Source organism: Ascaphus truei, chromosome 1, assembly GCF_040206685.1.
Source record: "Ascaphus truei isolate aAscTru1 chromosome 1, aAscTru1.hap1, whole genome shotgun sequence".
Lineage (NCBI taxonomy): Eukaryota > Metazoa > Chordata > Amphibia > Anura > Ascaphidae > Ascaphus > Ascaphus truei.
Window position 1 is genome coordinate 365,636,889 of NC_134483.1, and position 21,023 is coordinate 365,657,911.

The 21,023-nt window shown below is 40.8% G+C and overlaps 1 protein-coding gene across 2 annotated transcripts; it reads right to left on the reverse strand.

The window, feature by feature from the left end:
- Nucleotides 1-814: 814 nt before the first annotated feature.
- FRG1 (FSHD region gene 1) lies at nucleotides 815-18,486 on the reverse strand. 2 transcript variants are annotated; one of them, XM_075610102.1, is made up of 10 exons: nucleotides 18,312-18,486; nucleotides 15,771-15,921; nucleotides 13,650-13,717; nucleotides 12,567-12,689; nucleotides 9,814-9,874; nucleotides 7,954-8,068; nucleotides 6,224-6,328; nucleotides 3,245-3,336; nucleotides 1,655-1,765; nucleotides 815-955 (listed from the first exon to the last, which is right to left on the reverse strand). In XM_075610102.1, exons 2-10 carry the CDS (start codon nucleotides 15,830-15,832, stop codon nucleotides 919-921), a joined length of 774 nt encoding a protein of 257 aa, XP_075466217.1. In that variant the 5' UTR covers nucleotides 15,833-15,921; nucleotides 18,312-18,486; the 3' UTR covers nucleotides 815-918. The 2 variants fall into 2 exon arrangements, with proteins under 2 accessions (XP_075466217.1, XP_075466218.1); XM_075610103.1 differs by lacking the exon at nucleotides 18,312-18,486 and adding an exon at nucleotides 16,091-16,337.
- Between the last annotated feature and the right edge of the window lie 2,537 nt (nucleotides 18,487-21,023).

The window sequence follows — 21,023 nt, forward strand, 5'->3', positions numbered from 1 at the left end:
AATGTTTCCTGACAAATGTCGCTAAAAACAAATTTGTATATCAATGTCTAAATTTAGCATAGGTTGAATTTGATGGACGTACGTCTTTTCAACCTCATCGTTCTGGAGTGAAAGCAGCTGGATCAACACGTTATAGATTATGCAATCAGATAGTGGCGGTTTCATCGATGGGCGCGCATTACAGCAGGACATTTTGAACACACACTGAACTCAAACTTTATAGTAATTTTAGTGTTTCAGATATGATTACAACAGTTTAACACATTTACGAGCTACAAAGGAAAAAAAACTCCTATTTCTCGTTTAATTAACCTACCGCAGTTTATCTGCTACTTGTTGGCATTGTGTGAAGTCAATTTAGTTATGAGTTGATTGTCTACATTGTACTTTTTATATAGTGTTAATCTACAAAACAGACCTACAATTGTGCACATTTTCATGGAGATTGAGTGAGAAATATATAAAATATGATGAAAAACGAAAAGGGGTCCCTTTTTTTCCTGAACACGCGTTATGGGACTTATAGGCTCTGGTTACAAAGCCAGGAAATTATTGTTTTTACTTCACAACTCTAACACACTCCCCCCAAGTAGCGGTGACTGACAGGTCAGTCATTACTGCACCCAGCACAGGCACCAGAGGGGAAATTTAGGGACCCAGAATTTTTCCATCCCTGCATTACCAAGCAATGCTGGATCCAGCAAGCAGTGTACCGTATGTACATAGTTTGTGTGTACTTGAAATTATAACAAACTTCTTCAAGTCTGTTCAACCAGCTTTTTCTGTTTTAAATAAACACTATATGAGGAGCAGATGATAAAAACGGATTTTTTTTAATGCAATGATATACAAAACTGATATGCAGCAATTTACTTAAGAAAAATATACGAATGTCATTTGACATTAGAATTTTCGGTCTCATTTGCAGTATCTATCTGCTTTCAATTTAGCTCTCCTGTAAAAATAGAAAAGACAATGTTTTACAGCTTTCCCTTGACGAACAGAAGAAATTGACAAGTTAATTATCAAACACACAAGAAAAAGAAAAATATTGATAGGAATGTGCAACTTTAATTCCATAAATATTTTAGAGGCATTTTCAACCTAATTTTAGAACTTGAGCCACAGATAATAAAAACTGGCCACTTTCGAAGCTAAGACTTTAGCCACACAGTGAAATGTAATTCTAAATAAGTGTGTATATATTCAGTTTACTTCCCAGAACGTACAGTACCAGTGTTATCATCCCTGTTACAGACTAGCATAGCTAATTGAAGACCCTTAGGCGTCTTTATTGAAAGTCATTTGCAATGGCTGGTTACAACTAAAGGGGTAATTCAAAATACTCTGAAGCAGCCGACCGGACTGCAAGCAGCCGAGAAGCCCCATTCAAATCAATGCTCTGGAGTATATGGAATTACCACCTAAATGTGGTGAAAAATATTACCATGCAGCAATAGTTATTGACAAAACTATATAAAATCTGTAACAACATGAACAAAAAACAAGGGTACAAATAATAAACTACGTTTGTGGTGCCAATGTGATGAATGTTGATTCATACCAAAGAGCATTTAAATATAGTAAGTAGTAAAAACGATCTGAAAATAGTCAATTCTTCAATCATTCCCCACAAACATAACTGCCTGTTTACCTGTCTAGAAGCGTTTCATGAAAATTCCCGTCATTTCTGGCTTTTTTAAGATCCTTGTGGTCTTCATGGCTTACTTTAAGTTTGTTGTCTTGATAACTTTGAAATTTCTTTCTGCAAAAAAGTAACCGAACATAGAAAGCAATGGAGAGTGATCTGTATCCCGCACATACAGTAACAAGGCACTTTATAATAAGAAAATCCACTGAATTACTTCTAAGTGGCAGGCATTTATTCCGGCATCAGTCTCCTGTACTTGCCATTGTCAAATCCTTTGGCTGCTGTATCTAGCAATGCCATCCTTTTAACATTCAGTAGCTGTATTAACCCTTTGGGTGACCCAAGACATAGCCACATCATGAGGTCTGGCACTCCAAGGGCCCCATGAGGTAGTGTCTACAGACTCTACACCATGCCCCAAGAGTGCTCATATTTTAGGAGAGATCACAGGCCGACACAATCTGTGGAACAGGGGAAGAGGAGGACTCGTCCGTTTCCGGGTTAAGGGACACCCCCTGTCACATGATCGCTGGTGCCGTGTACCTCCTCTGGTGCCCAAAGGGTTAAGGCGAGATCCATTTCAGAAAATGTTTCCCCTCCCGCAGGGAAATAAAAAATGGCTGCTGGCATTAAACCAACATATGTTGCCATGGTAACAGCTGCCAGTGAAATAATAAACACAAAAAAAGGGAGCAAAAATAGACTTTGGAAAAAAAAAAGTTAGAAATAAATCTGCATAATGCAAGTAACTTGAAAAAAAAAATACTTAATTTCTGTTTTGGGGGAGGGGGTGGGGGGTGGGGGTTAATTGTAATTTTAAATGGCTTTGTTCACCATTACATTTGTCATCTTGAACTTGATACTGTTTTACAAACTGCATTTCTAAAAACAAAAATGGGTGGGATATTTAAGTAAAATCTTCTATGCCAAATAAACTGGAAACTGTTGGCAGCATCATAAGATATCCTTTTTTTTTTTTAAATAATGTTTAATAAAAATGCAAACAGGCGTTTGCCTATAATCAGTTTTTCAATAGCAATATTATCCATTTTACAAACACTATATGCTTGGACAGTAAAAGGCCAATTGGTAACACTATGCAACACAGTTTGTTTAAGCCGTGCACTGTGGAAGGGTCTAAAATCCACTGTATGTAATGAATGTATGTAAAGTGTTTTTTTTTTTTTTTTAACCAGAACTTACACAGTGAGTATATGGAAAGTACATTACTTAAAGAACTCCAAGACCAATGGCAGCTTTAGATAGCGAGTTTGCTTAAAAATCTACATTTCATTTTATATATTGGATAATTATGGGCCGTAACATGTGCTTTGATATTGTGCCACTTTATTAATTAGTGTTTTATTTTAAATGATTCTTTAATATATTGGCGGAATATGCATTATATAAATTGCCAAGTTCATCATATCATTTATATTGATCTAAATTGATATTTAATTAGGATTATTTATAAAGTGTAGCAACATTTATTTTCTTCCCCAGAAACATTAAATCACTACGCCGACATGATCAATCCTCATTGAGACTCCAGAAACACACAGTTTGCACCTGACAGATACATGCAATACCTACACGTAATTGATTTCACACTGTTTCACGTTTCCTTTATCTTCGTTAGGAATGCCATCTTTTGTCGTTGATTCTCTTTCTGCACAGCATCGAATCTACAATGAGGGAATGAAAAATCCTGTAACATCAAAGCTAGACACCTGCAATACCTTTAAAACACCAAACCACAGAGGTACCTCAAGTGGCACTTTGCTCTATGAAAGCACCAGAACATTTTTTGGTTTCAAATACTTGTGTAATGGAACATCAATTGAAACTGATGTTATTGGTTCAGTGTCTGATTCTAATCATTATTAATAAAATATATATCATTTTAAAGATTAATTTAATGGTTCTCCCTCAAAGATCACCAGCATTTGGAACTGCAGATTTCTTGGTCTCTCGTCCACAAACCTACATACCGTGGTTTTAAAATTAAATTATGACAACCATGTTATGGAATAAACTTAAAATGATATTCACACACTTATAGCCTATACATTTGCGATAATATTATAGGGCAGGAAATTATCATTTCAATAGGGGCAGGTTATGGGTTGTAGAACCACAACAGTGGCAGGTAGGAAGTTGGACTAGGACTGTACAAGCAGATGGAGTAGGCGGCTCAACGGGACGTTGTTGAGCGGTCATAGCCAAACTTCTGAGGAAGTGTTTGGTATGTGAAACGTGTCAAGGATATACAGAGGTGTTGCCCTGGTTTCAGGTAGGACCAGACTGTAATAGCTTGTGGGACTCTATGGTTAGGATTCAGCAAGCCACGACGTGGAGTATCACACCCCGATCTGGTGGTAACCATCATTCAAGTCAATGGAAGTTACCACCAATCTAAATGAGCTTCATGTTGTATACGAAGACATAAGCGCAGATATTTGTTTATGATACATTTGCTAATCAGGATCTGTTATTCTGCGCTTCTTTTGGGTATCGCTCTATGGCGCAAAATGGGTGTTAAACCGTAACATAGGTGTCCTACAGCTAGCTCAGGGAAGTCAGAAACCTGATGTGGACATTAAGGTGTTGTGTTTGTAGATCCATAATATTCTTTTAACATGGTTATATATAATTAATATGAATGTTGGAAAGGAGATCAGCTTTGCCTTGAGGTCCCTGACTTGCAGCACTGTACAGTTGTACAAAAACAGTACTGCATCAATGTGAATAAATAAAAAACACATCGATCTCAGATATCACAAATCCTTGCGGATTGTTTAGGTTTAGGGCTATGCTGTCTGTCCACGACGAATTTCTGTCCCTTGGCAAACTGTGAGCCAAATTAAGGTCCGGAGATGAGGCCATAAGCTCTTACGAATGGTAACTTCCACCTAGTATCTAACACTGGTGAACAGGACTCCAGGAGACCCAAAGCAGATCTGAGGCTTTAGGTAGATATGCCAGAGCCTCAAGGAAGCACCTAGTTCAAGCCCCTACAGAATCCTCATCTAAAGTAGTACCCTTGCCCCCCAAAGTCTAAGTCCCTCCCCCCCCATCAAGAGGAGCTAGCCTGTGGACCTGCAGTCCCTTTGCTGGGTGAAGTTCTGTTCTGAATTTTTGTTTATGACAATTGCCTTACTGAAGAATCATTGCTGCTGTCTACTCCAAACTGTAGTTTTTGTGAAGATTGATTGAGAAGAATTGGTTTTGCGTCTGTCGAAATGTAAAAATAAATACTTAAAAAAAAATAAATGTATAATAAATGTCCCTGGTGCCTTTTTCCTTAAGTCCTCGCCCGCCCATAGCCATTTTAAAATCTCCCTCAGATAAATCCTGGTCCAACCAGCAAACAAAGGCTGTATTTCAACAAGTCCTGTCACACAGAAAGAACTCCGATGCATCTTTTTAGAAGAATATACAGTGTGTTTCTTTAAAGTAGCAGTTTCCCCCTTTCTTTTTTTGAAATAGATAGGAAGCAGAGGGTCTTTGGTGCCGAACCGTTAATTTCAGCTCCGGGGACCCCCTGGTTCCCAAGATACTTTTTGGGGGAAGGTGCCACTAGTATCATTCTCTCCAGTGGAAACAAAATGGTGTTTAAAGCTCCCGCGTTACAGGGGCCAATAGGAAGCTGTGACATCAGGGAGTAACCGGAACCACCTTTTCTCAGTAAGGATCTTGGGAACCACAGGGCGCTGTAGCCAACAGTAACGCGGTTTAGCTCAGAGAACCCCCTGCTTCCCATAAATATGTATAAGAAAGGGGCGAATGGGGAACTGTTGCTTTAACCTAGTTTCAAAATCCACCCCGCTTCAAAGTAGCTTCATCATACAGATCGTTGCCAGGTTTGTCCTGTTGTTGATTATGCCTATGAAGCTGTAAAGGACATGAATTTGTCATGCTAAGACTGTGTCAATGATGTAGCAAGTTCATTTAATGTTAATGGTCTAGGGCAGGGGTGCACAAACTTCCTTCTGTAGGGCATTCATTGCAATCAGAGTAATGTTGCAGGGATCTCCAGGCTGAAGGGATTTAAAGCTGCAGTTCAGTCAATATCCTGCATGTGTGGTTTTTTTAATAAATCAGTTCTGTAGTAAGAAAAAATACTTTTAGCATTTTCTGTTTTTAAAAAAACAACTTTGAAAGACCAATTTTCTTGTATTCTATTTTAACAACCATTTGCTAAGGCACTGCCCCTTCATGTCCTGTCACAAGCCCTGGCACACCCCTTTGTCAGCCCTGCCCTCCCTCCAGCACATGTCAGTGCAGGAGTGCTCATGAATATTCATGAGCTTCCACTGAGTGACAGAAGCAGAAGAAAAACATATCCCTTCTCTAATGATGTCACCAAATTTTGCAGATCAATACATGGAGAACGAACTGACCTGCAGCTATACAGTTCTTTAGGTAATTAGAGATTGCACACATGAAACTATTGAAGTAAAAAAATAAATTAAAAAAGAAAAGAAAAAAAAGACTGAACTGCAGCTTTAACTAACAGTTTAGCCAACATGTTGGCGATTCCATACATTACACAATGCTTGTAGCCGTTACCTTTATCATCTCTTCTTCACCAGCAGTTTTACTTTTTGCTATTAAATCCCCTTCTTCGTTAGAGCTGATAAAAGAACTGTTGGATGCAAGCAGAGCCATTTGTCCCTGCAAAAACAAATTAAACAAAACCACAAAACAGATTTTTTTTCTTCATCTTTTAAATACGCATCACATCTCAGACAACATACTGAAGAAGGTCTTTTAATCACGGAGAGAATAACACAAAATAGGGGGGGAACATCTGTCTTATTGGAGCAACAGATAGTTTACAAAATACAAGTTTTAAAACCTTACTGGGTTCGTCTTCACGTGAGTGTCTTGACAGCTTAATATGAATTTAAAAAAGCCTGGTTATACAGTAGCTTCTTAAAAGCACACGTTACTCGATCCACATGCCTTTTTCATGAATGTAAACTTCGTGCTTTGCTGCATTTATTCCAATTCATTACTCAGCTCACCAATTTTGCCTTTTCATGCTCGATAGTCTAAAATTGAATAGGTGAAGCAGGTGCACTCACATCTACCAGACAACAAATGGGTATTGCTGCACTGGTTAATTTCCAATGCACCTGACCTCTAGCTGCATATGAACCAGGCTGTCTCGGTGCCTCTCTCAAACATTTACATCTGAACACACACAACCTATCCTGAGAATCTCATGAAAATATATTTAAATAAAAAAAAACAAATATTCAATAATAACGAATATTATTTGTCAAAGAAATTAATTAACAAAAGGATGATTTGATACACCAAATTGCCCTTATCTACAGCATGTAAACTCACTAATTGTACATATTTCATTTTATAGTTGTTGAAACTGTAGATTTGATCTATATTAAAAATATTTAGTATGCACAATAAAGATACATCTGGGGACATTTATCACATTCAAAAGACCTAAGTGGTCAGTTATAACTACAGTTTACTCACAACAGTGTCCTTTTGATATACAGAGCAGTAAGCCTTCATTCTTTGATAACATCTCATCACCATTTTGGGACAGATTATGCTTATTTACCACCACTGGATTACACTTCAAAATAAACATCGATTTACTTAGTGTCTTTGAAATGTTCCTTTGGTTGCAATTGAGCCATAAAAAATATTCCTATTGCTTTATACAAAATAATCCACACTAAAGGCGTGACTGGAATCACGATTGAATAATTGTGGCTAGATTAGAATGTACAAGAGTCTATAAAAATATATAGGGTTCCCCCAATGTTATTTTAGTAGGAGTACAAAACATTTGTAATATATCTCACACAAAATATGAAATGTATAGTTGGTGGGATTTTGCTTTTGGGCTTTATGCTTACTACTTCTATGCTATGACGACGATGAGTGTGCAACAATGACAGGTTCTAAATGAGAAAGATTTTTAGGTTTGTTGTGACCACCCACTGTCCTCATCGGTGATTTGAGATACAATGTTCCAAATCTCTGGCCATAAAAAAAGAATTAGCTGCGACCCAAGTAAGGGCAATGGGGTCAAATCTCAGCTCAAAAAAAAAAAGTGTTTGTAGAGTCAAATGTTTATAGGAGATGATTATTTAACAGGCAACTGAATGAAAGACTGATCATCAATTAGACTCCTTATTCCACTATTGGGTAAAATAGGTGTACGTTTAAGCAACACATTAATAACTATTGCCCCTTTTATGTGAGCTTTATTACACATGGCTCTTGCAAACTCTCCAGTTATTACTGAGGAAGGTAGAACTTACATTTTGAAACACGGGCTCCCACTGTTCTCTTGATCCTATGGCATCAGCACGGCCAATGACAAGGCCGTCCGAATTGATACCAACATATTTCCCGTAACCAGACTTCAGCGCAATCCTTTGAGGGAATTGTATATATTTCATGAAACATGGTTATGTTAAAAAAATACAGTAAAAAGTAACAGAAAATGAGGTAGAGCACTTTGCAAAAAAGAATTAGGACAACGGTCCACTGACTGCACTGATAAGATATAGTTTGTGTGTGTATATTGCAGCAATTAAATGCAAGTCATTCAATCTAAGAAAAAAGAAACGTCAGTCATAATTTTGGCTTATTGAGGTTCCTGCAGCACCCCTTAATAGACTGGCAGCAAATGTTCCATTACTTCATAGAAAACAGATACACATATGCCATCACCTTGCTTCTTTTCTATTATGCTGATACCCTTATGTCAGTGTTACAAGTGTACAGCAGCTGGGACAACGTGCTTCAGAGTAGGACCGCCCAGAGGAGGAGAGACGAGGTGCCGAGTGACTGCCTATCCCTTAAGCTGAACTGGAAGTGACGTGGCGCTCTGGAGACCGCGACGGAGCAGAGCTCCGGAGAGCCATTGGGAGGCAGCTAGCCGAACGCGGAGGGGTCCCCAGAGTGTATCAGACTCTCAGCGGGAGCGAGGGGTGAGCCACGGCACGAGTCGATCCTTCATATCACAATTGTGATTCATGCGTATTTTATACGCTTTTATTGTAAGTGTGCATTTTTTAATTTGTCATAAATTTATACTTTATACTATTGATCTGCACTATGGGTATCTCCTTTACTTTTTCATCCTATGATCTCGCTGATACTGGAGTTTAATACCACTTCAAACTCAGAAGACCATCTGTGATCTACACCACCTGAAGCTATTTTGATGTTGCCTGATTAACACTGAAATTCTGTGAGTAGGCTGCACATAGGAGCCAAGATTACCATCGAGTTATTTCACTCAACACTATTGTCTGCACTTAGATTGTAGTGTTTTGTCTCCCTTTATGCTCCCCCTGGGTTACGAGACTTAAATTCTTCAATTTGGGGACCAGAGAAGACAGCCCCTGCCAGAAGGGTTTGAGCAGGGAGTTACAATCTGTATTTATTTATTTATTCACTTGACACGTTAATTACACATTTATTTATTGTTCACAGTTTATATTGCTTTTATACTGTCACGTTATTATAATTAGTGATCACTTGTAGTGTAGCGCCCGTTTGTCACTATCACAATATCACAAAGGACAGTCCCTACCTGGAATTAAGAACTAATGACAGAGGCCATTTCAATGTAGGTGAATTACACTTTTATATAAATTAGAAATTTAAAAAAGTATATATTTTAAATGCTTCAGAGTATTTTCAGGAGCTTTCCATAAGCGCTTGTGAAAAGACTGTAGATTGGTGTATATACGGGGAAATTATTGACCCAGACGACCACCTTTAGTGTTTTGTTTAGCCAACATAATTGCTTGAAGGAGTTAATGTGGAAAGACAATAATTTCCAGATAACATTCAATATATTAGTGTATCGATCTTGATACATTACAGTAACTCAGCCCAAGCCTCTGCAATGATGTAACTACTGCTGAACTCTCATCAGTAATGCGCCTTTCCTCTTTTAACTGCACGTCTCTCACTAACCCGTAATAAAAGCAGCAGGTCTTAAGCTTATGCTTAAACTTCTGCAATGTTATTATACACGCTTAGTTATAAAGCACCTACTACAATGCAATACATTTTATTTACAAAGGCCTTCCCGTGGATTACATAAATGCCAGCATACTGCAAAGGAGAATCACCAATTAGTGTGCGTGTGCAAGAATGATTACCTGGAATCGGATAACTTGATTGCTGTAAATTGTTCTGGTGGAGCAGGACCAGCGTCATCATCTGAAGGAAACGTAGGTTGTAAACCACCTGATCTTAAAAAAAGTTGCCATGGCTTTATAGAACTAATGTGAAAAGTCATAGCAACAATCAGAAGTGAGAACTTTCAATTTATGTCTCTGTCACGTTCCAATCTGAATGATGTCTATTGTTTCGCAAACACAGTAGCCGTTTAAGACAAAGTCTGCATTTTATTGTTTTCCAATCTTTGTAAAAAAACAGCTTAGCAAATAGAACAAAACAAATTACGCAAACTGAGATCCAGCTCATTTTAATAAAAGCAGCTTCATGGATTTGTTCAAGAAATTCGTACAAAATGTTAAGACAAAAAACAAAAATAAAAAAACATCTTGTATCAAAGAAAATTAATTGCATGTGAAACAATTATTTTAGAATCAGCCGTCTAATATTCTGGGCAGAGATTACTAGTATTAATTTAAAGCAGAAAAACAAAAGCAGCCAACAGTGAAATATTTTTTTTTTTTTTTAAATAAATCAGTTCTGTAGTATTAGTCAATTGTGATGAATTTGTTGGTTTTTATTCAACTCAATGCTATTTTGAATGCGTTTTAAACCATCTTTTTATGTTTTAACCCACCTCCCCAGCAGTGCAAAATCTTTGCAACACTTTCCTCTTTGGGGTAATTTGTTGCTAATATCCCCAGCAGTTTGAGCTGCAAACTGTAACAATAGATAATGTTACTTTAGGATACATTGTAGCTGCTGAGTTACAGTGACTGTATGTTAGGCACACAATTAGGATTGTTACATTATTATAACAGGTGCACCAAAGAATTTAATAACACACAGAACCCCAGCAAGCTCTTTTTGGGAACCCCTGAGCCCCCACAAAATATATATGTATATAAGTGTCAGAAAGGAGAGCTATTGAGCGTGGCATATGTATATATCTGTCGCTTGTTGCACCAAAGAATTGCAAGCTTAGGTAAGAATGTAGAATTATACATTGTCACATGCTTTACATATAGAAAAAGAAAAGAAAAAGGTTGGAAAGTAGTACTGCTGCTTTAAGTTATCTGACACAAATTCCCATTTTTAAGAAATACATTTTAATAGACTACACTAGTATTCAGGGTAAACAAAGATAAAACAAAATAAATTAAATAAGCCATCACAGTGAAAAACTGGGAAAAATGGATATCCAATATAAAATAAAATGCAATAATTGAAAATGAAAAAGTAGATCTCAAAATCAGCCAGAATATTGAAAACTGTTTAACACTACTCGATAAAACAATCTCTCAATAAGTGATAAAGTTAATCAATTAAGCAACGCAATAAAACTAAAGTCCCAGTTAAAGCTGCAGTTCAGTCTTTTTTTTTTTTTAATTTATTTTTTTACTTCAATAGTTTCATGTGTGCAATCTCTAATTACCTAAAGAACTGTATAGCTGCAGGTCAATTCGTTCTCCATGTATTGATAGGCGAAATTTGGTGACATAATTAGAGCTGGCATATGTTTTTATTTGCTTCTGTCAGTCAGTGGAAGCTCATGAATATTCATGAGCACTCCTGCACTGACATGTGCTAGAGGGAGGGCAGGGCTGACACAGGGGTGTGCCAGGGCTTGTGACAGGACATGAAGGGGCAGTGCCTTAGCAAATGGCTGTTAAAATAGAATACAAGAAAATTGGTCTTTCAAAGTTGTTTTTTTTAAAAACAGAAAATGCTAAAAGTATTTTTTCTTACTACAGAACTGATTTATTAAAAAAAACACACATGCAGGATATTGACTGAACTGCAGCTTTAAGGCAATGTGAACACAAAATATATACCGGGCGCTCTAAATGTGTCTTCCAATATTTTCACTGTATCTGTTTCCTTTTTTTCTGTTTTTTTGCGCTCCCTGCACTTTTGAGACCAATTAAGACAATGCCAATATTGCAACTCCTGTTGGGTCAAAAAAATCTCAAAAATTTTTTTTATAAAAAAAAAAAAAGCCCTTCTATTGCATACATTTTTTTAAATGAAGTTAAAAGGCAAGTAGTAATGCATTTAAACAAGGACTGAAGCCACAATTGCCTCATATGCAGGCTCCACTCTGCTCACCGTGTCCTGACACGCCTGGTGGCATCATCATCATCATCCCTTAATGAGGTCACCAAAAGTGGTGAATCACTCAGGGATACCGAGACCGAGATACCCAAAGGCAGCTACCAGCTGGACAATGTGGACAGGGAGTGTGTGTGGACATCGTTACGGCCTGACGCAAAACTTGTGGTGTCATTGCGGTGTGCGGAGGAGAGAGCGGAGCAGGGAGAAGAACGCAGATACTGGAATTTGTAACACAATCTGAATATGGGGCCATTTTAGCCCCAGTCCCATTACTACTTGCCTTATAACTTCATACATAAAGATTTTATGCCATGAAGACTTCTTTTACATTTTCTTTCAAGGTTATGTGAAGTTCCTAGGTTTAGGATTCTCACAATTATGGAGATGTATCCCTCATCATTTAAACCTAATGGAAAATGTCCATTTTCTAAAGTATCCATAGGCACCTGCACACAGTGTAAGAAAATCTGACAGCTAATGTAATAACATTTCCATAATGTATACATGTTATTTTGAAGGGGGGAAAAACAGGATTTAAATATACTAAACACTTTTCGTATTTATTATTTCCAAAGTAATACAGCAAACTAAAAACCTACACAACTATAAAAATACTAACCTTTGTGCGGAGCACCGATTGTGAAAAGACCATTGTCAAGAGCATGAATGTATGCGCCTTTGTCCATTTCTATGGCTACTGTTCCTGTAATCTCGCCAAAGTTTTTGACAGCCCACCAGTTTCCTGGAACAATATGGAAAGGAAGCGTAAAGTTCCAGAAAGAGAAATGCAGAAACCTTTTCCCTCTTAAAAAAGAGAGAATAAAACTTAATGACGTTAGTGCATGAAGAATGTTCCATAGCAGAGAAACACCACGCCAAATCAAACGGGTTCAGCTAATAATCGGCACAGAGCTTTGTCCTGTAATGGTGACAGGAAAATAGTTAAGTAAATGTAGATTTTTGCCTTTGCATTAAATGGTAAAACTTTTTTTTTATAGAGATCTGAAGTTTGTTAGTTGTCATCTATTTGGGGCCAACACAAGTGATAAAGTGCACATGATATTTTAGATTGTTGAAGCATCTGATCTTTGTTGTGTTTCATAGCGAGAAGCTGCCTAATGGCCATTATGGATAAAAGAAATAACACTTCTTAAGTAATATCATTTCCCTGGAGCGGACGGTTTCCAGGCAGCATTTTTCTTACACTACTCAACTCTCCGATTAAATTCCCTCTAAACAAGGCGGTGGATTGCAACTTTTACAGGTCCCCCAGAGACCTGGGGAACTAATCGGCTTATTTTGTACACTTAGATTGTAAGCTCTTTGGGACAGGGACTTCTTTTCCTAATGCTACTTTTATGTTTGAAGCGCTTCTTCCCATTAGGACTCCTTTTGTCTTGTCACGTGTATTACTGCTGTGAAGCGCTATGTACATGGTGGTGCTATACAAGTAAAGTTGTACATACATAGATGCAAGGGTACCCCAAACAGGAAAATAACTGATCAAATAAGCACACAAGTTTCACTGCAGGTAAGGGAAATAGGGGGACTAGAAAGGTCAAATGGATTTGATCTGCCATTATTTCCCAGTTTATACAGCTTTACGACGCAGCACTAGAAACCTGGATCCATTTCAGCACTAGCCTGGACATCACAATTTGCCCATATTATTACACAAATAGAGTTCATTTTGCGGTCTTACCAAAAATATCCAGCTTGTCTTCTTCCAATTCCTCTCTCTTCCTTTTCTTATCTTTGGGCTTTTTCTTACTGCACAACAAAAAAATATATTTTTGGAAGTCATTTTCTCTAAGGCCTCACACAAAAACTACCTATATCTTTATCAACATTAACAAAAATACATTAATATTGTATTCCTGATTTCTTTCATTCCAGCTTTTAAATGTACCCAACATAATGTAAAATAAAAATAATAGTTGGCTATTTTCTACATCTGGTGTGGCTGGGGTACCAAAGAACAGTTTTGGCAATTACCCCACATATTTCCATATTACAGGGGAATCCAGATTTCATACGTTACATACAGACGGAGCCCAACTCCCTTTCTAGCAACTCAGGGGCCCCCAAAGCGGCTGAAGAATGTTTTATCTGGTTGCATCTGCATTTTAAAAGTTAAAACTTTATAGGAATTAGAACTTTAAAACTGGGACTAACTACATCTGTAATGAGAAGCCCAATTCCCAGTATTGTCTGTATGTATTGTGTACATGGGTGCATTGTGCAATTGTGTAACAATGCCCTTTGTCTGACTATACAGACGTCTTATACACGTAATAATTAAGTGTACTGTGCATTTTTTTCACTGTGTGGGTCTAACAATGTTTTAAATGCCCGTTGTCTGTGCTCTCATTGGGTAGGAATTTGTATTCCAGCTGCAATAAATAGCATCAGGCACATCACAAACACACAAAGGACAGACATTGCTTTTAATAGCAGAAACATTGTGTTTTGCTATTAATTTAAGGGAAATGCATTTTGAACATATGTAAATGTATCAAAGTGTCTAGATACTTTGAGTCAGTTACGGCTGTGATTATACAGGAAACGTGCGCAGCCCTGCGTGACAAACTTAAGAGAAAAAACAATAGCAGCGCACATACCTGCTGCGGCGTGTGCGCCGCGTGGAGCTGCAGGACGGCTGTCTCGGGGCTCTATCTGCAGATTAGTTATTGGCTGGGGACGGCCGAGTCACGTGAGCGGTTCCAGCCAATGAGGGCGATCCGCTCACAGCCACGCCTCCTTGCCTTCTCTCCACGGCTCTCTGGTATAATCACTGTGCTGCTCGGCGGCAGCACTGGGTGACGTCACAGAATCGCGCTGCCGCCCTGCAGCACTTGGTATAATTGAGCCCTTAGGGCTTTGAGCGTTCGTGATTTGAGGAATGGTGAAAGCAGCAGTGCTACTGTACATTCCTCTCCCCCTTTTTTATTATTTGTATGTGTAAAGCATGTGACAATTTATAATTCTACATTCTTACCTAAGCTGGCAATCGTTTGGTGCTCCTATTATAAATCTGTCAAAATCCTTATGGTGTTACTAACATAATGCTTTTCAGTTTCAATCAATTCTTCAGTCAGTGTAACTCAGCAGCTACAATGTATCCATATATTACTAAAGTAACTATCGTTATAGTTTGCTGCTCAAACTGCTGGGAATATTGGCAACAAATTATCACAAATATAAAAGTGTTGCAAATATCATGCACTGCAGGCTGGTGCGCTAAAACCTGCTATAGAGATCAAAGCATGCTTTAAAACTCTCCTCCCCACCCCCTTTTTCTTTAGCACTATAAATCTCAGGTCTAAGGTAGCATAAAATCATTTGGCTAACAAGTTCTGACTGGTTAGGCTAGGTTCCCAGTGCGCTCCCAGGCAAGTTTGTGATCCCGCGCGGCGTCACGTGGTGTGGCAGGGAGCCAATCAGAGATGCGGGAAGGCGAGAAGTCTACTGAGCTCCGTGTGTGTGTAAGGGGGCATGTTTTTTTTTTTTTAGTTTGGCCGGCGTTGTGGCCCCGGCCCCTCGTCATGGCCTCACCCCCCCCCCCGTGCTCAGAACGCCGCCTGCAGACCACAGATCGCGGTATAGCGCTCTGCACGCGCCAAGCGGACGTGCAGGCGCGTGCAGTAGGGCCTCAGCCCAACACTTGATTAATACTTGCAGAAACAAGTATTTGTTGGATTTAATGGATTTAAAACAATGAGGAGCTTGATACCAAGGCCTGTTTGGGTCCGGCAGAGGTCTATTAGTGAGATGGTGCTCTGTGTACATTACCGTATTTCATGCCGCCCTACAGAACTCTCACCTCTTACCCTTCATTCCCTTCAGAACCAGTTTGGTGGATTTCACTCGGGAATATTCAGCCATGTTGGCAAACGGTGACTTCTTTAATTGATACAGGAGGAATCACGAGCTACAGCTACAATGACGGGATCAAACCATCTCCACTATTGTGCCTTATAAAAGAACAACAAAAACAAACACATGAACAAATCTGGAATTCTTCAGATCCTCTATGACATAGAATTGAATCACAACACAAACTTTGATAGTCTATAAAGAAATATATGGAATGGGCTAGAGTATGAAAAGCAGCATGTCATAAAATCCACCTTTAGCACTAACCTGCTGACAGTGATATGACGTTGTCGTCTGCAGGTGAAAGTACATAAAATACTTGGATTGTAAGCTCTTCGGGGTAGGGACTCCTTTCCCTATTGTTTTATGGCTGAAGCGCTTATATTATGTCCCTTGTATTACTGCTGTAAAGTGCTATGTTGAAATCTTCAAAAAGTTGAGGAGCACAGGTAGCGAAATAGAAAAGATTCCTGGACACATTCTGAGAGAAGAGACCCGAAGGTCTGAAGGCGGTTCTAGTATCCAGAGAGCACCAGCCGGAAGTGACGCGGACGCCTCGGCGTTCCTCGTGAGATCAGCGTGGGTAGCGGTGAGATCGCCGAGACTCGGTCTCTCTGTCTAACCTTCTTGTCTGAAATTGCTGTTTTAATTCTTGAAGAGTGTCAGTGCACACACTGCCGGTCCGTTTGTGATATAAAATACCAAACTGTTTATCCACACTATTGAACCCTTCTTTCTTTCACTTCCGAGATAATCTGAATGACTGGAGGGAAAAGATTTAACCTATTCTTTGCTGCGATGGATACGTGTGTGTTTAAATGCGAGTAATTCCTATATGAGATCATCCACCACATTCCTATTGAAGATACAGTATTGCACCATTGTATCCTTATATTTTCTATTTCGGTACATGCGCTCCCAACTGTGAAGATTTTGACATATGGAAGGATTTGGAAACAAATTCTGAAAGAGGGTGTACAGCTGCATGTTTTAAATTTTATCCTTCAATTTATTACTCTTATCACATTGTTATTCTTATACACGTAATAATTAATTCACACACTTAATATGATATATATCCCGGTTTAATTTAGAAGTACCTTTTGCGCTTTTTTTGTCTTGTCAAGCGCTATGTACTTAAATGGTGCTGTCTAAATATATACATAAATTCATGGGATTTTGAGGATCACCACCACAGTCATCAGGGGTCACCCTGACAACAAGAATGGGAATTTGGGGGATACCAGTGTTGAACTGCGCTATTTACAGCTCCTGGAACCTCCAGGTTCTAACCCCATAATAAAAACAGCAGCCAGGATTGTCGCCTTAATTCTTTAAATTCCAGAGGGGCGCTAGCTCCGGAGTGCTACAGCCCATCTGGCATGTAGCGATGGCATGATCAGGATGTCACTGCTGACAGGAACAAAAGTGGAAGAGTAAGTTCAGCGCTCCCTAATACGATCTCTCCTAGCAAATGTGCAAAAGGCCCAAGGCAAAGCTACTAAGTCATTGGTCCCGTGTGCCAAACCTCAAGACATGATGGCTACACCATGGGGCACCCGATGGGTCAAACCAGGGCACGTTTATGTGAGCCTGCAATACATATACTCAGCAGGGAACAGCTTCCAAAATATAACCTGTAATGCTTTACACACTGCAAGTCCCGCCAAAGGGTCAGCAGAAAATATAGTGTAGGTGATTATAACCCTCTTGAGAGCTGAAGGTTTTTGTATCCATAAGTGCTTAAGATATTTTTTTCTTTTTTAATACAACCAATATTCAAATCACAATTATATTTATCTTTGTAGGACTTTGTGTAGGCTTCACCCCTACCTGGTCATTTCTAGTGTGGGTGCGGGATAAACAACGCAAACAGTGGGATTTGTGGGGTGAGGGGAAACCCCTCCCAAGTTTGAAAGAGGGGAGCTCCCTATTTCAACTTCAGGTGAGGATAACTCTCCCAATTACCTAGGGCCAGAAAAGTTCCCAAGGCTGCTGCCATAAACAGATGTGTAAGATTTCACAAAGGGGCTTTCTGACCTAGTAACTAATGGCTGATGATATATGTATATTTTTGGTTAAAAAAAAAAGACGCACCATTCAATATTTTGGAATATGCTCTTACAGAGACCCTGCTCCCTCATAACATCCTGTAACCAGCACCACCACACTGTGACATAAGTCTAACAAATTCAGTATCATGTCAGGCAACACTCAAAGGGCTAAAGTTGGCTATCTAGTACCCCTCCTCCTCCTCCCCAGTGCTGAGCTCATCCATAATATAACATGCACACACACCTCCACCTCCTTCTCCTCCCCAGTGCTGAGCTCATCCATAATATAATATAACATGCACACACACCTCCACCTCCTTCTCCTCCTCAGTGCTGAGCTCATCCATAATATAACATGCACACACACCTCCACCTCCTTCTCCTTCTCCTCCCCAGTGCTGAGCTCATCCATAATATAACATGCACACACACACCTCCACCTCCTCCGAGCTCCAGAGTCCCTATAACCGGAAGAATACATAGACACGGGACAACCAGCAGTAACCCCGGGAAACACACAGCGGATACGGGACAACCAGCAGTAACCCCGGGAAACACACAGCGGATACGGGACAACCAGCAGTAACCCCGGGAAACACACAGCGGATACGGGACAACCAGCAGTAACCCTGGGAAACACACAGCGTACACGGGACAACCAGCAGTTACCCCGGGAAACACACAGCGAACACGGGACAACAAGCAGCAAACCCTGGGAAACACACAGCGGACACGGGACAACAAGCAGCAAACCCCGGGAAACACCGGACACGGGACAACCAGCACTAACCCCGGGAAACACCGGACACGGGACAACCAGCACTAACCCCGGGAAACACCGGACACGGGACAACCAGCAGTAACCCCGGGACACACCGGACACGGGACAACCAGCAGTAACCCCGGGAAACACCGGACAACAAGTAGCAAACCCCGGGAAACACACAGCGAACACGGGACAACAAGTAGCAAACCCCGGGAAACACCGGACACGGGACAACCAGCAGTAACCCCGAGAAACACATAGCCGACATGGGACAACCAGCACTCACCCCGGGAAACACACCAGACACGGGACAACCAGCAGTAACCCCGGGAAACACACAGTGGACACGGGACAACCAGCAGTAACTCTGAGAAAAACACAGCGGATACGGGACAACAAGCAGATATCCCTGGGAAACACAAAACAGAGAGGGACAACCGGCAGATAAGTTTAGGAAATACACAGCGGACTTTGGGCAACCAGCAACTATCATTGGGAAATGAACTGGACAAAGGGGGCAACAAGTAAACAGACACGGGGCACACACATATTAAAGCTTGTGTAAAACTCACGTGTCATGTTGGCTATTGAAGATATGATTTTACTATTTTTTATCACAGGCCACTTGAATGGTTTCTTTTTATGTGGAAGATCAAAATAGGCTGACTGTTCACCAGTGAGTAAAACAGGCTAAACTTGTGTAGCGCACTTTCCCCAACCCCCTGGGAGATAAGGCGTCTACGGTGTGTGTATGCGTTACCTGTGGCTCGCAGGAGACCCGAACCTCCGCCGCTGGGAGCCTGGGGTGTGCCTGATTCGATAAGTGACAGCGCCTCCACCTGCACGGGATCCTAACTATGTGGGATAACCCCGTGCAGGACCATATATGTACAACACACACTGATGCAATAAAACAATAGCACTTTACTGTGAACATATATGCAATGATAAACCATGATATTACTACTACAACAATAGGCCTCACAGGGCCACAACAATAGGCCTCACAGGACCGCAACCCCTCACTGTGTTTTCCCAACACCGTGTCCATACCCCTGTGGGGTTACCCCAATGTACTGAGGTGCTCCCGGTACCGTACCATCCCAGTATCCACAGAACGAACCACCCACCCAAGTGTATGTGACAGCGCTGCCCCACTAGCCCGTGTATAGTTGGTGCACTTTGGTGATATGAGGTACCAGGCGCGCTGACAGAAAGGAAGACAGGATCCGCTGATCCAGCGATGGCGTCGTCCGCGATGATGATGGCGTCCGCGATGAGTCCGGTGGTATCCGGTTGGAGTGTCTCACCATGAAGAGAGTCTCTGTGCCTTTTAGTGGTGGTCTGGTCCCAGACCACAGGCCGCAGATGCTGTGTAGCTTCGGCTGTGTCCCTTACACTAATGCTAAGTGGGGCAGTGTCCCTTACTATGGGGCCTGTCACTATTGCAGCCACAAACTAAGATGAGTCTGGGCCTAGCTGGGGCCTAATAGGGGGTACCTGGCCTAGTGCAGGTGCCACAGACACCTGCACATACAACCTACCCCTTCCTTGTCCCAGGTTCAACTAGCTTGGTCCCATGCATGCCAAATGTATCCTTTTCCTGGTGCAGGGAATGCTGCAGCCCTATTGGCTCTGCTTGGGCACCTGACAGCCTGACCCTGTGCCTGCTGGGGGGTGTAGTTCCCGTGGAACCTATCCTGCCAATGGCTGCCGTGCTCTCTCTGCGCATGCGCAACTCACTGCGCATGCGCGGCCAATCACAACATGGCGCACAAGCACAAGCCGACAGCACCTGAGAAACCTTGAGAAACGCATAGGGCGGAGCCACGCATGCGCAACGTTGACCGGAGCCGATCGCAGTCGCCAGCAAACAGAGGGGGAGTAAGGAGTGTGGAGGAGAGTGATCCGTCTGAAGCCTTGTGTTTGAGGTTGTTTGCCCATAGATGGCTTCTCTACATTGGAGAAGTGCCAGAGACTCCGCTGACGTCACGGGTAGATCAATACGGAAGCGGAGAGTGCACACCGCTGCGGGGACACCTCGAGGCTAGACAACCACAAAACCCTCCTATACCAGGAACATCAACTCTGCGGGACAGAGAAAAGCAAAGGGGCTGTGACGGCCTGAACGGTCACACTGCGTAATTTTAAGAGGGAATTCGTGAGCATGATTCCAGTTGTTTGTATTTTGATGTTTTAGTAAAGATTTTGTTTGTTACAATATTGCACTATGTGCGGTATCCATTCTGTTTTTTATGTGGAGTACAAGTCTTGATCTCTACATGCAGTCATACCAATTTGAAGATTGCTACTAGCCAAGAGCTAAGTTCCATCATTCAATACACCACTATAAGGGTGCATTTCACTGTAATTAAGCACT